The sequence below is a fragment of the Lutra lutra genome, chromosome 5, assembly GCF_902655055.1.
Source record: "Lutra lutra chromosome 5, mLutLut1.2, whole genome shotgun sequence".
NCBI classification, from domain to species: domain Eukaryota; kingdom Metazoa; phylum Chordata; class Mammalia; order Carnivora; family Mustelidae; genus Lutra; species Lutra lutra.
This window is the reverse complement of record NC_062282.1, coordinates 140,063,481-140,079,496: the sequence shown is the minus strand read 5'-3', so window position 1 is coordinate 140,079,496 and position 16,016 is coordinate 140,063,481. Positions and strand designations below refer to the sequence as shown.

Here is a 16,016-nt window from a genome sequence, read left to right as displayed (position 1 = left end):
TGGCACCACAAAATGCCAATCTCAGTCTTAAAAAAATAAATAAAGTCAGCACTGGATTAAAATAGATTTAATTATATTTGTTTGTGGCAAAGAAAATTGCTTCTCATGCATATAACCGTATCCCCTTTGGCTTCATAACCTTTCCCAGCGGCAGTAAATTGTGGTATTGTCAACAAGAGATTATACTTTTTCGAGCATGACAATCTCTAGTTCAAAAAATACCCTTGGAGAATATTTCTTCTTTAGTGGGAGTCCATGTTAGGTGATGGCTTATTCTGTGCCATGTAACTTCATATGTAAACATGTATAATATGTATAATAATATACACATCAATATGTAATATAAATATATGTACATTGATATGTGTAACTATATGTGTAATAATATTTATTAATATATAATATTTCCTGTATGGGCCAGGCACCAGGCCATTGGATTTTGTGTACATTATCTGACTTCTTCCTTAAAAAAAACCCTGTTGGAGCCTACTGTTTTTACCCATTCTATAGATGAGAGTAAGAAAGAAATTGAAGTGACTTGCACATGTTCCAAGGCCTAGTAAGCAAAGACTACATCTCAGCTGAAGCCTGTCTTGTGCCCACCTGTGTCAGTAATTTGTATAGCCTGTTTATAGCGCCATCGATCTAGTCGAGGAAGGCTTTTTTTCCTTACAATCTTAGCTAACAACACACTGTGACACACAGCTCAATCGAAGAAGGGAGTATCTGGTACTAAATTTATGAGATGAAGAAAGAGGCATGAAGAACATTTAAGATTTGTCAAACTCTTTTGAAACAATCACTCCGTTTTTCTCTGTGTACTGTCCTCGTGAGCCCCAGCCATGATTTTCTACCAACAACCATAACAGTTAATAAGCATTTGTGAGGGATGCCTCTTTTTTTGCTTATACTGGCAAAGAGGAGACTAGAATTTTCGAATGACCAGAAGAATGTCATCACTGATAATTTTCATAAATCATTTGCAGTCTAAATAACAGAACGTTCTTTATTCCCGGACTGTTTGAATAATTGCTTCATGTCCCTGAGTTCATTTTGTTTATCTAAAGCCTCACAAGGAATTTTTGATACCAGTGGAAAGGCTACCTGCTCTTTTGGTAGAGCTCGCCAAAGAGAGGCAGGAGAGGATTACATTGCCCTTCTGAGACCCTAAGTATAAACAGTTTGGGCCCCCGGCCTTCTTTGTCTCAGGAAATGCTCCTTGATGCGTGCCAGTTTCTCTGGTCAGCTCTCACAGTGGGTTTCTCATAATTGTGAAGCTCTTGGGACAGAACCAGAGCAAGTGCCCTTTCTGGAACCGGTTGGGTGATGGCGTGGCTTGCTAGAAGGGACTCGAGGAAAAGCCGAAAGTGGGTGACGTAGTAGAAGAGCCATGTCAGCCATTTGCCTCATGGGAGTTATCAGGCTCCAGGTTGTTATAAGCATTGTGCGTGACCTCGAGGCCAGCAGCGAGCAGCCCAGCCCAGTGGCGCCCTTAGGAGAGCATTCCTACCCAAGTGGAAATCGTAGAAGCCCTTCAAAGCCGTGAATTCTCTTCCGTCCAGCCATCCTGCGGCCACCGCAGGCACTTATGTAACAGATAACCTGTCGAGATGCTGAACTTGGAACCGGGACAAGCCTAATATTTTCACAAGGAAGACTGTTAGCGAACAGTTTTCTAATGGATTCAGCACATGCAAGTTTTTCCTCTGTCAGGCAGGCAGTCGAGTGTGTCCTGGTTTTGTTTCTTGAGTAAATACCTCTGGAAGGGATAGTGCCGAGCAAAATTCCTCTCTCGGTTTACTTTCGTTGCCCTCTGCCCCTCATATGGATTCTTAAAGAGCAGGCTCTCGTTGACTCCCAATTTGTGTCCTTTTTCTTGTAAAAATTACCTTAAACACTCCAATACCACGGGGCAGCCAGCAGTTTTTAGTGGTCTCCTGAAGCGATGGATCTTCGGGTGATACGAATTTATTTTCCTCATCGTGACACGTCAAGTCTCAGAGGGTGCAATTACTTCATGGCCTGAGTGTCCAAAGCAGAGCTCGCCACAGGGAGTGCCAAGGCGAGAGCTGTGGGGGGTACTGGGGGGGAAAAGCAGGGATGTCCTCCAGTCTGCCCGCTTTGCTGTCCCTTGAGAGAGACGTTGCTGGCGAAACAATGGGAACAGAAGTGTCTCGAGTCAGCGTCACCAGCCGTGTGACTGGGTCTGTTTGCTTTCAACATGAAGGTTCCAGTGGGCTGGTCCCCACTCCCTGCAAGGCTGTCTCCCTCAGCTGCTCGAGGCGGGGATGGGGGTGCTTCGGCCCGTTCCACGCTGGACATTGGTTCAGTGGGCTCTGTTATTATTTGCAATGTCAAACCTGGGGATCGTTGTGCTCCTGAGTCTGCCCTGTGACTTTTGATATGGAGATCCTGCTACAGAAACAACTCTGTGGTAGCATTCGGCATATACCGACAACACCTTTGCCTACACTGTGTGCATTTTCCCATTTTAAATGTTTGCTCTAATATAGATTTAAAAAAAGAGAGAGAGAGAGGTGGGGGGAGAGGTTGTACACTTTCTGAATAAAGAAGAGTGTCAGCAGTTCCTACAAATAGTCATGAACAGTGATAGGCAGGCTAGCAAGAGGGATATTTCCACAGGGTGTGTGTTACTGTTTTTCCACAATTCAAAAGGATAATATTCTGTTAACTTCACTATTTCACCGTCATGGGGAAGAAACAAATAAAGAACCCAGACAGTGCTGTGATCGCAGATGAAAGCAAAATAGAAAAATCTTTAATTAGCCTGGGCATCCATCTGCTCTCCAAGGACAGCTCTTTGAAACAGCCTAAGCGACCCTGAGCTCCGCGAACCCACCGACTGATGGGCTGTTAACCATGCTTCCTGGGACCCTATGGGTGCAGAATGAGTGTGTCTGTCGTGGAATCAGGGGTCACAGGTCAGTGAGCAACAGGTTGTGGACATTCACATTCAGTAGACAGCAAGCGGAGACATGGAGAACACGAGCTCCGTGTCTGGGTTCAAATCCTAACCCTACCACTTATTAGCTCAGTGGCCTTGGAGACATTTATTTATTTATTTATTTTTAAAGAAGAAAAGCTCTTTCTGCACCTCAGTTTCCTCATCTCTAACATGGAGGTAAAAGAACCTTCACTGGGCAGCTCCGGGGACTAAGAGGAAAAAAAACCATATGAAACATTGCCCTTACTGGCACATAGTAGATATAAATATTGGTTCTTAGGATTATTGGATGTCTCCCAATTTCCCATTTTTATTGATATCAGGATTGTTGAATTTACTTACTTCATCATAAGTAAAGCGTAAGGGAAATTGGGCAAAAAATATTTAGGCCTTAACCAATTTAAGAAATACTTCGATATACTTTTTTTTTTTCTTTCACATTTTACTATCTCTGGAGTCTACCTTTATCTTATAATAAAGGACATCATGAGGGGCGCCTGGGTGGCTCAGTGGGTTAAGCCGCTGCCTTCAGCTCAGGTCATGATCTCAGGGTACTGGGATCGAGTCCCGCATCGGGCTCTCTGCTCAGCGGGGAGCCTGCTTCCCTCTCTCTCTCTCTCTCTCTCTGCCTGCCTCTCTGTCTACTTGTGATCTCTCTCTGTCAAATAAACAAATAAAATCTTTAAAAAAAAATAAAAAAAATAAAGGACATCATGAAATTATGGCTGGCCACTTTTCTATACTTTGCCATCTCAAAAAACCAGACCGAATCATACCATTGATGGTGTATTGGATTTGATGATATACGATTGCAGAAAAATCTGCCTCCTTTAGGACTTAACGGTTGTAACGAAAACTGTAGAGACTATTGATGACAGTAATAAACCTCAGGCCCCCTTTTCTGTTACGTTTTTATTAGACTTTGTCCAGAAAATTTCATTTTCCTGTATTAATTGTCTCATTAAACAAACTTCAATGCCTTTAAGAACACACAAAATAACACCAATAAAGCAGGTTCCCCAAAGAGCAGAACATCCCCCAGAAGAGGAAACCAGGACATGAGGGAAGTTTTTAGTCAAGAGAGGAACATTGAAGATATCAGTGAGTGTGTGGGTCGATGGGTAGAATGGTAAGCTGGAGAGGCATTCTGTTAAACAGAACTAACACAGAAGGGCTTCTCCCGCCACGTGACTGCGTCAGCTATTCTCTGAAAGCAACACTTAAGGGAAGATGAAAATCAGGAATTACATTCTCCACTGAGCATCTTCCTTATGTACACGCGTGTGTGCGCACACAGGCCCAGGAAGAGAGCGCTGGATGTCTAAGGAGAGAGGTAGACCTCACTGCATATAAATATATATATATATATATTTATATACATATAAATATATATATATATATTTATATACATATAAATATATATATATATTGAATACACATACACATTCATAAGGCCCTTCCTAGTTGGAGAAGATAGTTCTGTTTGTTCTCCTTTCTAGGTAGTTCTCAAATAAGTCGCTGTCTGAATTATAGGACCGTCGATTTCTGCTGGCACATTCTCCAGAATCAGAGCAGAAAGCTTCATTTCTCTGAGAGTGGATGCTACGTATGCTCTTACCAGAACCCAGGAATTCTAGATCTTTGGTTTCTGTGAGGTTTCTCAGTGAACAGGCTGATTACTTCTCTTCTTATTAAAGTAAATTGCCCACTATGGAACACAAAACTGAATGTGAGGGGCTCAGCAAAGACGTGCCTCTTCGGAACAGTAGAATAACGGTTCTTCCTTTATATAAATGTTGCATAATGAATTGGGTAAGAGCCTTAATTACCGGAAGAGCTTTTCATGCCTTCAGAAGAAAATAAGGCAGGTTATTGAGCAATCCGGACTGAACCTGACTTGGAGGACTGTCGCGAGCCTAGGCAGCTCTTGGCCTCATACAGACCTTGGCCTGTTTGCCCAGATTTTCAAGCCCCTGCAAAGTCCAGGTCTCTAGATTCTTCCCCATATGTTGACAAAGAGAAAATTCCTAGTCTTATGAAATGTAGTATTCTATTTTCTACAACCCTGTTACTAAAAGTCAACACACCGTGAATAATAGTAAAGGTCATTTTCTTTTCAGGTGAAACAGCCTTATCCACTATGATATGAATTGAGTCTGAAAAATGTGAAAATATGCCTGCAAGCAGTTACATATGGAACATTTCTAGCTAGGACATCAGAGAATACATACTTGTCTTCTTTGGCTTTCTGATTTGTAAAACAAGGGTGTTTGAATTGGATAATTCCCTCAAGTCTCCCCCACTCTGCAATTTCAAGATTCCATGATTAATATCAGAGAGCAAGCCAAGTCACCACAGGCTTGACAACGACCCACTGAGGTGGCAGGGCTCTCCTTGTCACCCGTTGGGTCACGGCAACCCGCCTTCTTGCTGTTTCCAGATCTTCTCCATCAGCTTCAAACGAGTAGGTTGTGTTTTTCATCCAAAGAAACATCCACTCACCCAGATCTTTTAAGGAGTTAAGATCCCACGGTAGAATCATCTGGTTCCAAGTCAAAGTCATACCATTTCCCCCTTCCCAATTAGGAAACCGAAAGAAAGTTGTCTGCCTTGAACATAGGATACATCACCACCCACTCTGGTCCAAATATCAGCCCCAAATTTCCCCAGGTTTGCCTCCGAAGAAGAGGACAAGCACATCAGCAAACCCTGATCCAGAGTCCCACTCCCAGCCCTGGCCTCCAGCCTTCGCCCCGCCTCATTCTCCAGGGACCTTGAGGGTTTCATGTTCTGCAGGGTCTGCTTTTGCAGCTGACACTCACCCTGTGTTCCCTGGGTGCCTCCTTGGTAGGTAATAGGCATTGACCGCATGTTACCCTTCTTGTTCTTTGGGGGGGTCTTACTCCCTGCTCGCTCCCCCTGAAAGAGTGGTGCGAATGTTTTCTGTCCCTGATGTTGCCAACGCCTTTGTAAACAGTGCCTGGCTCCCCCCACAAAGGGCGAACCATGAAAGGAGTTGGCTGTTTTTATCCAACATTCCTTAAGCAGATTAGTTGGCATGTTCGGAAGGTGAAGGCAAATCTAATCCAGAAAAGTATAAAAGTTCATGACCAGTCCGAGCAAGTAACTGGAAAAAAAGAAAAAAAACCTTTACAAGGCAAAGGAGAGGATCAAGGCTATTTCAAACCCACGATCATCTTTTTAAATGTCAAATTCCACTCACTAAACTTCATGCTGTTGTTTTTACCACTCTTGTGTTTTTTTTAACATTATACTTAATTCATCTATTTTAAAACAGTGAAATCCCATCCCCCTGCTTTCTCCTGAGGCCAAACATAACATGAAAATACCACAAAATACTCAGGGGGTAGAACGCAAACGGATTTTGACAACACGCTGAGCACATTATGTCTTTGCTCTTGAAAGGTTGCATTCAGATCATCGGATGCCCTCCATTTGGCAGGGAATAAGGGAACCCTTTGCCTTTCAAACCCCACTGACATCTCGTCAGAGAAGGCAGGAGGGTCCTGGTTTTCTCTCGGTGAGGTTATCTCAGAGTCAGCCACTTAAGCTCTGTCAGCCTGTTGACTGCAGGAGGTCTGGGATCACCAAGGCATGGTCATCAACTTCAAAGGAGAAGCTGGTTCTCTTATGCCTGAGGTTTTGTAATAATATTCCCTGGACCCTAAAGACAGGACAACAAAGGAGCAAAAATTGCCTTGGCCTCGAAAGACTTAGATTCTGGTCCCGCTTTCCACCTGTCTAGCTGTGTCACTTGGAAGAAGTACTCAAATGTTCTACAAACCAACTGTACATCTAAAGAATAACTAAGTAAACCAAGACTAGTTCGGACAGAACTTCCCACTCTTAAAATTCTCTGGGCTTTCCTCCTTCATGGACTTTGAGTCAGAGAGATGCATGGATTTTCAGCTCAGGAGGAATGGTATTTTCTGCTGTTAAGATAAAACTGGTTCTATGCAAGCTTCCCACATCAGAGTTTTGTTTTCCTCTGACTTTATTTCAGACTTGCTGCATGATAGTCCATTAATTGCCGCTGTCTTTGTGTTTGCAGGAAAAAATTCTTCTTTGGCTTCTTCAGTTTATGCAAGAACAGGGCATCTCCCTGGATGAAGTGGACCAAGATGGCAACAGCGCCGTCCACGTAGCCTCCCAGCACGGCTTCCTCGGGTGCATCCAGGTACACAGTCCCATTGCTTTGAGGAGACAAATGAGTTTATCAAGTCACGAAACTAAAAAATGGAAATATTGTTTACTGGAAGACATGTGTGGATTAAGTGAGCTTTTTCTGTTGTAGTAGATCATAAGGAATTACACTGATAGGTTCATTTTTCCAGAAACTCACAGAAACTTCAGCCTAAAGAGCCCTATGGGTTTCCTGTTGAGTGTTGCGTTATGTCAAAAGAGACCAGAGATGGAGGGCTGTGATTTCTCCCCTTGCTGTGGGGCAGGGCGGAGCTTCTCGAATGCCTTCAGAAAGCCCCAGAATTAAAAACAGGGAGGCCTCAGATATTACCGTTGCTCCCCTCATTCCGTGGGCAGGCTAGGCAGGGTGGCCAGCCTCTCCACCCAACAGCCTCAGGTGGCCCCCCCTTGTATGCCTACCTGCCTCACAGGTGTTACCATAGTCTGTGTGTGCAAGAGTGTAGGGTTGGGGAGCAGAGCCACAGAAGGGTGGGGGAGGTTCAGCCCCTGGCTGCCAGCCGCATGCTGCTTAGAGTGCGCGGAGTTCCCATAAGAAGAGGACTTGAAATCTCATCCCTCGGCCGAATGCTTTGGAGCATGAAGCCGAGCCAAACCCAGTGCTGCCATCGTAATAGCATGTGGCTGAAAGCCCAGTCAGGGTCCTCAGGAGTTTGAGGCACGTGTGACTATAAAAACCAGGTAGATCCCTTGACTTCAAAAAATGTTAAGGCCCTGAGTGACAGAGCAAAGAGGGAAGGTGACCAACGATAAGGAGGGGGAGCAAGAGGAGTGTGACCGTGTGAGGGAAGGAAAGGCTATATACATCAGAAATGAAGTTTGTTTAGATTTGGCCTGGAATTTGATTTAGGAGTGCATCATTACCCACATCAGACCAACCACACCATTGTTATCACGGAAAGTGACCTGCATCTGTGGATGTGTTCCCACATCTGCCTGAGGTGTAGGAAATTCCTGACTGACCAAGTACAGCTGAAGGCAGGAAAGAAGTGCTTTTACCTCACGGAGTTCACGCAGTTCAGAATAAGCTATGTGTATACAGCAACTCTAAGAAAACAGCATCTCTTGTTGCCTTATTATATGGTATTTCTTTTATTGCAATGCAGCATGCTGATTTAACAGGAGCTTACTGATGTCCTACTATGTGTAAAGTAGATTGTATCCAAAAAAGAAAATCGGGCAGTGAGAACCAGTTGCTTAGAAAGGTAGAAGGGACTGGAGAGGATCTGGAAAAGCTGTAGGCATGGAAGGCAAGAAACTAATAAAAGCAAAAAACAGAGGTAATAGCAGAATGCTCCCTAGAGCATCTGCCCTTTGGAGAATGAAGTTGATAGGAAATATTCCACGTGTCTGGAAATTTCCCCACTAATGCTGGCAACGTGTGCATCTTTTCATTTAAGGCACAATGTTGTAAAAGCAGTGATGAGAACTCAGGGCCGAGAAAAAAGAGAAATTTAAATTGTTACCAGGATCTACAAAAGATGAAAGAAGTAGCCTGCCTTTTTGTGGAGGAAAAATAATTGAACATAACCGAAAACTTCAATTTTTTTCCATTTAACAAAACACTCTAATATTTAATAGTCTTGAACTTTTTTTTTTTATCAGCTAATAAGTGACTGAAAGCCAAAGAAAACCAGCTGATAGCACTAATTCTGTTTGAGATTTCGGTTATTTTTCTTTTATATGCGAAGAGAGGCTGTCTGTGCTTTCGGGCCATTCATCTCTCCACTTAACACAAATGATATTTTTGGCAGTCGATACAGTGCCTGTGGAAACTTGGATGATCTTGGAAGCGGGTCTATCCACTGGATGTGAGATTTTTTTAAAAAGGAAAGACACGGAGAGACTGAGGGCAGAGCAGGAGGTGACCAAGGGCCCTTTTGAGGGGAGGCAGAGACCGAATCTAGGAAACTTTGGGAGGAAGATGGCAGAGGCCAGAGTCAAGGGAGTGAGTGTTGACAAGGACATTCTGGGGAGGCCATGGGCGCTCTGGGCTGAGGTGATCAGCAGTGCCACTCCCATAAGGAGTAACTTGGACTTTCACGGTGAGTGGCTGTAAACCAGAAGGAGATGAAGCCCCTTGTGACTTCTGAGTTTAAGCAAAATCTAGGAATTTAAAAATCTCGAGTGTTAATTTTGGGAGCAGCAGTACCTTTTACTAATATAAAGCCAGAGGTCGGTCTCATCTTGATAGTGTCAAAGGATTTGTTAGATTGTGGTAGCTGATTAATATTGATGTAACAGCTTTTTGTGGCATCTCATGTCACCACAGTATAAGTAGAAAAGAATTTTGATTTTTTTAAAATTAATGATGTCAACCGTGGTCCATTAAGTCTCTCTTCTTTTAACGATGCCTTGGCCAGATTCCATAGCTTTCTGCTTGCTTGTGACTTAACATTCACTCTAAACCAGTTTAAAATCTCGGTGTTACTTCGGAATCAAAGTGTTCTCCTCTCCAACCCAGATTAGACTCAGGGTTCAAAGGACACAGCCTGAGGATGGAGCCATGACTGGCTTTGTACACCTCACCTTAGCCCCGTTCCCCCTCCCTCTGCTGGGCACAGTGTTGGGGACGAGGAGGAGGGTGGGGAGAAAAGTTACGTGTCTCTTTGCTTACCTGGCAAAGGTCATGGCACTGTCTGTGAAAGCGGTCATGGCTTCTCTGGCTCACTGTGGTGGGCCACTAATGTCCTCTGTGGCAGGCTTCTGTGCTGACTCTCTGCTGGGTGTGATAACAGGTAAGGTCTTTAGGGAGCTCTCTGGAGCCTCCCCTCTGATACCTGACTTGGGAACTCTCACCCTGGCTTCACATCCTCCTCCTCCCACACAGTCCCCTCCGCCTGTCACACCCACTACTCTTGCTGCCGGAGAACCGTCTCCTTCCGTAGTTGGGTGATAGCAAGCTCACCCCAAGCCCCCTTCTATGATGTCTCCTCAATTCCTGGGTCATATCCTTGCCAGACACACGGTGGGAGTGCGGGCTGCTCCCCACACAGCCCCTACAGGTCACTTCTCTTCAGTTCTTTTTTTATTTCTGACGGGGTAGGCTCAGCGACAGACTACATAGGCTTTCCGAGCAAATAGGAACAGGTAAACAAAATCCATCCCACTGTCTCGTCACAGCTGTCCTCAACTTTATGGGCCCACCCATTGAAAGGGACAAATCAGCCCACCTAGCCACTGCCTGCTCGGGAGATAGCCCTCTCAGTACAGCAGCCGGCTCTGCCCCTCACAGCCAGCTCCCACCAGGCTGGGTGCCATTGGTAGGACGGGGTCTGTTGCATGTGTGTGGGCTCTGAGGCAGGTATCTGATACCAACTCCTACAAGCTCCCCAGAGGCTCTCTTCTGTATGTGGTGATACCACTTGCCCCCTTCCACACCCTGCCATGGGCTCTGGTAACTGGTATCGGACTGGCAGGAAATGTTTCACTCACCTTTCTCTTCCCATCCATACAAAAGGTTGCCGGGGAGGTCTCATAACAATCCCATGCCTCTGCGTGTTCCCACAGACATTGGTTGAATATGGAGCAAATGTCACCATGCAGAACCACGCAGGGGAAAAGCCATCCCAGAGCGCCGAGCACCATGGGCACACGCTGTGCTCCCGATACCTGGTGGTGGTGGAGACCTGCATGTCGCTGGCGTCTCAGGTGGTGAAGCTAACCAAACAGCTGAAGGAGTAAGTGGCCCATCCTTTCCCTGCGAACTGAGTGGGCTGGTCCTCACCTGGCTGAGGTTTGAGCCTGCTGCCCTGGTGAGCTGCCCACATGCCAGTTGTCTAGAGAATTCCTAGCCTTCTGCCCGTCTTGTCTTCCTCTTCCATCCCAAGTCCTGCCAGGCAGCATCCATGCAGTGGGAATAGGCTAGTCCCCCAAGAAGAAAGTGCAGAGCACACTCCGTGAGTGGGGAGTGAGACGGCTCTGCCCCTCACAGCCAGCTCCTCCCAGGATGGCTGCAATTGGTAGGACAGGGTCTGTTGCATGTGTGTGGACTCTGAGTTGGATGAGACAGTCTCTCTCCACGTGCACAGTTCATGGCCCCATGACTTAAGCACACACACATGCATCCTCCCCAAACTTCTGTCCTTTACACTCTAAGAAATCATAAGAAGCCTGAGAGAGTGGGGGAAAAAAATAGACATGGGCCAGTTTCCCAGGTTTTCTAATGAAAAATGTATATTGGGGGAATCATCCAACAACTATCACCAGTAAATTTATGATTCATGAGTCCTTGGGATGTAAAATAGCATTCGGTCAGCATGATGTTCTGTCTTGGTCTCGACGGAGTCTGTTCTGTTCTTGATGAGATTATCAAACTGGTAGCCATTGCCTACAGAGAGGTCAGGGAGCATTTCTGGGAGGTTGTCATGATATGCCTGATGACAGGGGGACAGAGGAGAAGCCATCAGGTAGGTCACTAGGAGTCCAAAGAATCAAGGAGCTGACACCTTCTGGGAGCTCTAAGGTCAGCCCTTGGCAAACATACCAGCCAAAGTACAGTTGCCATGATGAGGAGGGATTCACCAACGATCCCACTCAGTATTCCAAGTCACGTAGACAGATTACGAGAATACACCCAAAAAATTAGACGTTAGAGGCAAAATAGTGTTTTAAATTATTTTAAAATATATTCTTTATTAGGCACCTGGGTGGCTCAGTCAGTTAAGCAAGCATCTGCCTTCGGCTCAGGTCATGATCCCAGGAGCCTGCTTCTCCCTCTGCCCCTCCCCCCTGCTCATGATCTCTCTCACGCTCTCTCTCTCTCTCTCTCAAGTAAATAAATGGAATCTTAGAAAATTAAAAAAAAATAAAAATACTCTTTTTCCTCTTGAAAAGAGACCTATTATGGCTGGGGGCCTTCACTGATCATGCGGCAGTATGATAAGTCCTTATACCCTCCAGCTCTTCTCTAAGCTGGGACAAACCTTCCTCTGTCCACTTCCGCCCTCTTGCCCCAGAGGCCAAGTCTCTGTCCCCTCCCAACCTCCCCCTACTAGAGTACGCACTTTAATGAGCTGGTTAGGATTTTACTAGATACAAATAAGGTTTAAAAATTAAATATTAAAAGGGTTCCCTCCAAGCGTCCTCTGCCCAGTTACACAAAACTCCCCTGGGGCAGGTGTGTTAAATGAGCTTCAAGGACTTAGAGCAACTGAAGGGAAAATACAAACTCACAACTCAGTGAGTTGCCTTTCCAAAGCAATCACACTCGTATGTATATTTTTACCTGCATGTGTAAGTATTTCTAAGGTTAAGTTCCTAGAATGCGAATTGCTAAAACACAGGGCATATGTATTTAAACTGTGCATAGATATTGCCTAATACCTTTCCAGAAATGTTGTAGAAACATCCCTCCCCCACCGGGAAGTGTATGGACATATCCATTCAGAGGAACTTTAAAACAGTCCAATAGAATGTTTTTTTTTTCTTTTCCCCTAAGATTCATACTCAGAGGGAAGATCTCAAAACACTCTCCTCAGCCCTGTATCGTGGAGTCTGTGAGCTGTTCATGAGCTATAACTCTTTACTGGTGAACTCTTCAAGGTCAGGGTCTTGGCTGTCCTCTCTGTTGATGGGCCCAGAATAAAATGCACATGTACGCTAATAGATAACAGTTCTTCCGTTGTCTCCGAGGCTGAATGCTGTAGACAGTTACGGTTAGGCCAGTGACAAGATAAAATATGAGAGGTTAGGCTGCAGACCCCGGTCTTTTACTTACTGTGTGCCTCAGTGAGACGGGCTGAACTAGAAGTTAACAGCGAAGTCCACTGAGTATGGCCACCATAGCCTGTGCCCTTTAGGCTCCAGGCCTCCCCCACCCCCACCAGCACCGAAAAGTGCAGGAGGAGGGGTGAGAACCATGAGTTTTTCCAGTCCAAAATTCTGAGTTGGAGACGGTCCTGAGTGCCTTTTCCTACCAGAATACCTTTACTAACTCTTTGCAGTGAATAAACGTAATTGCTATTTAAAAAGTGACAACCTTCAGCTCTGTTAGAAATCCTGATGTACAAGCCTAGATATTACAGGTTGAATTGTGCCATCCCCTTGACCCCGAAAAAATAGGGTAGAGTCCTAACTCCTCATACCTCAGAATTTCCACTTATTCGGAGATGGGGTCTTTACAGAAGGAGTCAAGTTAAAATGAGGTCATGAGGGTGTGCCCAAATCCAGTATCACTGGCGTTGTCATGCAAGGGGGAAATTTAGGGACGCATGGGGGTGATCAGTCACTGAAGCATCTGCCTTCGACTCAAGTCATGATCTCAGGGTTCGAGGATCGAGCCCTGTGTCAGGCTCTCCGCTCAGCGCCAAGTCTGCTTGTCCCTCTCCCTCTCACTCTGTGATCTCTCTCACTCTCTCTCAAATCAATCAATCAATCAATCAATCTTTGAAAAAAAGGGGGGGAATTTAGCTATGGAGGCAGACACACACAGGGAGAACACCGTGTGAGCATGAGGTCAATGATCAGAGTGATGAATCTACAAGCCAGAGATCTCCAGCAAACCATCAGAAACAAGAAGAGAATCAGGGAGCAGCCTCCATCTCAGCCCTCAGAGGACACCAACACTGCCAACCCCTCGGACTCAGACTTCCAGCCTCCAGAACTGTGAGACAATAAATTTCTGCCATTTTAGCCCCCCAGCTGGTGTGGCTTGGTTCACAATGGTCCCAGCATGGCATATGTCCATATATGTTCTCACATTTCATAAACTTTTGTATATTAATATTTCACATGATTATGTATTTAAAACTGGGCAGTCCTTGCTGAGGGCTTCTTTAGAATCTAGAGAATAGAGTCCTTTTTTTTTCCCCCATTCATACCTGGAATTTCAACCATCAGTCAACCCAATCACCCCCAAATAGTTTTCTTAACTATACCATAATTCAATTTGACACCTAACAAACCCTTTAAGAGTAGACCGTAATCTTGCTTCATCCACTTTAGCCCCTCGCTATTGTTCTTAAAAACTTGACTTGCAATACCAGCTTGCAAAGTGGGAAAAGTAGAATGTTCTTAGGTACTTTTGTTTTTTTTCTTTCTTTAGACTAAGGGTTAACCAACTGTAGACTATGGGCCAAATCCAGCCCATTGTCTGTTTTTGTAAGTAAAGTTTTATTGGAACCCAGCCACACATTCAATTACTTACTGTGCAGGGTTGATCTCATGCTAGAAAAGCAGAGTTGAGTAGTTATGACACAGACCGTATGACTCACAAGCCTAAAATATTTATTATCTGACCTTTAGGGAAAAGTAGGTGAGTCACAGAATGAATGAGACAAATTGAAATTACAGATGTTTCTTGTCTTAGGGATGAAATGTTAGGACTAAGACTAACCATGTCTGAAAAACAGGGTGCTTGGGGAGATGGAAGGGTGTCATCCCAGTCTGATCTCATGGAATTAGATTTAGGTGGCCAATGGCTGTTGGATATGTGCAGTGACACTTGGCAGGGAGAACACTGGGCTTCCTCAAGCTCAGATCTAAGGTCAGACAGTCATTTTAAGAACACTTAGAACTCGGGGAACCTGGGTGGCTCAGTGGTGTCCAACTCTTGATTTAGGCTCGGGTGATAATTTCAGGGTCGTGACATCAAGCCCATTTGGGGGCTTTCACTGGGCACGGAACCTGCTTAAGATTCTCTCTCCCTCTGCCACTACCCCCCCCCACATGCTTGTGTGTACGTGCTTACACTCTCTCTCTCTCAAAAACAAAAACAAAAAACCCACACATAAAACACTTGCAACTCATTCATTTAGTTCCATGTCCTGGCTCATGAGAGGGCCTACCATTTTTAATGCCAATTGTATTAGTTCTCTATTCCCATAACAAATCACAATACACCTAATAGCTTAAAACAACACAAATTCATCTTACAGCTCTACAGGTCCAAAGACCAGAATGGGTCTCCAGATTAAAATTGAGGTGTCCAGAGGTCCAATTCCTTTCTGGAGGATCTAGGATGGGTCTGGTTGCAGAATCAGTTCCTTGGGGTTGTAGGACCGAGGTCCCCTTTTTTGCTGGCTGGCAGCAAAGGGTCATTGCCAGTCCCTAGGGGCCACTGCATTCCTTGACTCATGACGCCTTCTTTCATCTTCAGAGCCAGCAACCACAGATCAAGTCTTTACACTCTGAGTGGCTCTGACCTCATCTTCTACCTCCTCCTTACTGTTAAAGATTCGTGACTAGATTAGATAACCCTTAATAATAATAATCCAGGATAATCTCCCTGTTTTCCTATCAGCCTATAAATAATCTTGATTCTGTCTCAACGCTAATTCCCTTTTGCCACAAAAGGTAACATAGTCCCAATTTCTAGGGATTAGAATGTAATAGAAATCTCACAGGGAGCGGGGAGGTCACCACACTAACACTAGAGTTTAGTAAACAGTGCTCTTCTTTGGGAGTCAGAATCAGTTGGGTTTATTTTTCTCAAGTTCTCAAGTAATATGCTTTCTAAACAGATTGCAGTTTCTGTAACCTATGGCTTTTAACTGATTTTCTTAAATTTAAAACACGCTCTCATTCATATGCTCTTATTTCCAGAATAAAATGAGTGTTGCCATATCATGTTTCCCTTCATGTAAGAAAATACCAATATGGAAATAGTTGTGTTGTTTTATTTTGCTCTTTTCTGATCATTAAATTAATTCAATTACTTTAAAGATTTAAACAATTCAGAAAGAGTAAATAATATATATAAGCATATATATTATAAGTAATATATTTATATATGTTATATAGAGAGATTTCTTTAAAATGGTATTACACTACACACAGTATTTTGTAACTTCCTTTTTTACTTTATATACATACTTTTATACTTTGTGTG

General features: G+C 44.4%; 1 protein-coding gene across 8 annotated transcripts in view; it reads left to right on the top strand.

Moving 5' to 3' along the window:
• Positions 1-16,016, top strand: part of SNCAIP (synuclein alpha interacting protein) — a 159,204-nt gene that overhangs the window by 128,786 nt on the left and 14,402 nt on the right. For all 8 annotated transcript variants that reach the window (XM_047731136.1, XM_047731139.1, XM_047731141.1 and 5 more), the window contains 2 exons: positions 7,038-7,163; positions 10,697-10,866. In XM_047731136.1, coding sequence (XP_047587092.1) covers positions 7,038-7,163; positions 10,697-10,866 — 296 coding nt within the window. The remainder of the gene's footprint in view (positions 1-7,037; positions 7,164-10,696; positions 10,867-16,016) is intronic.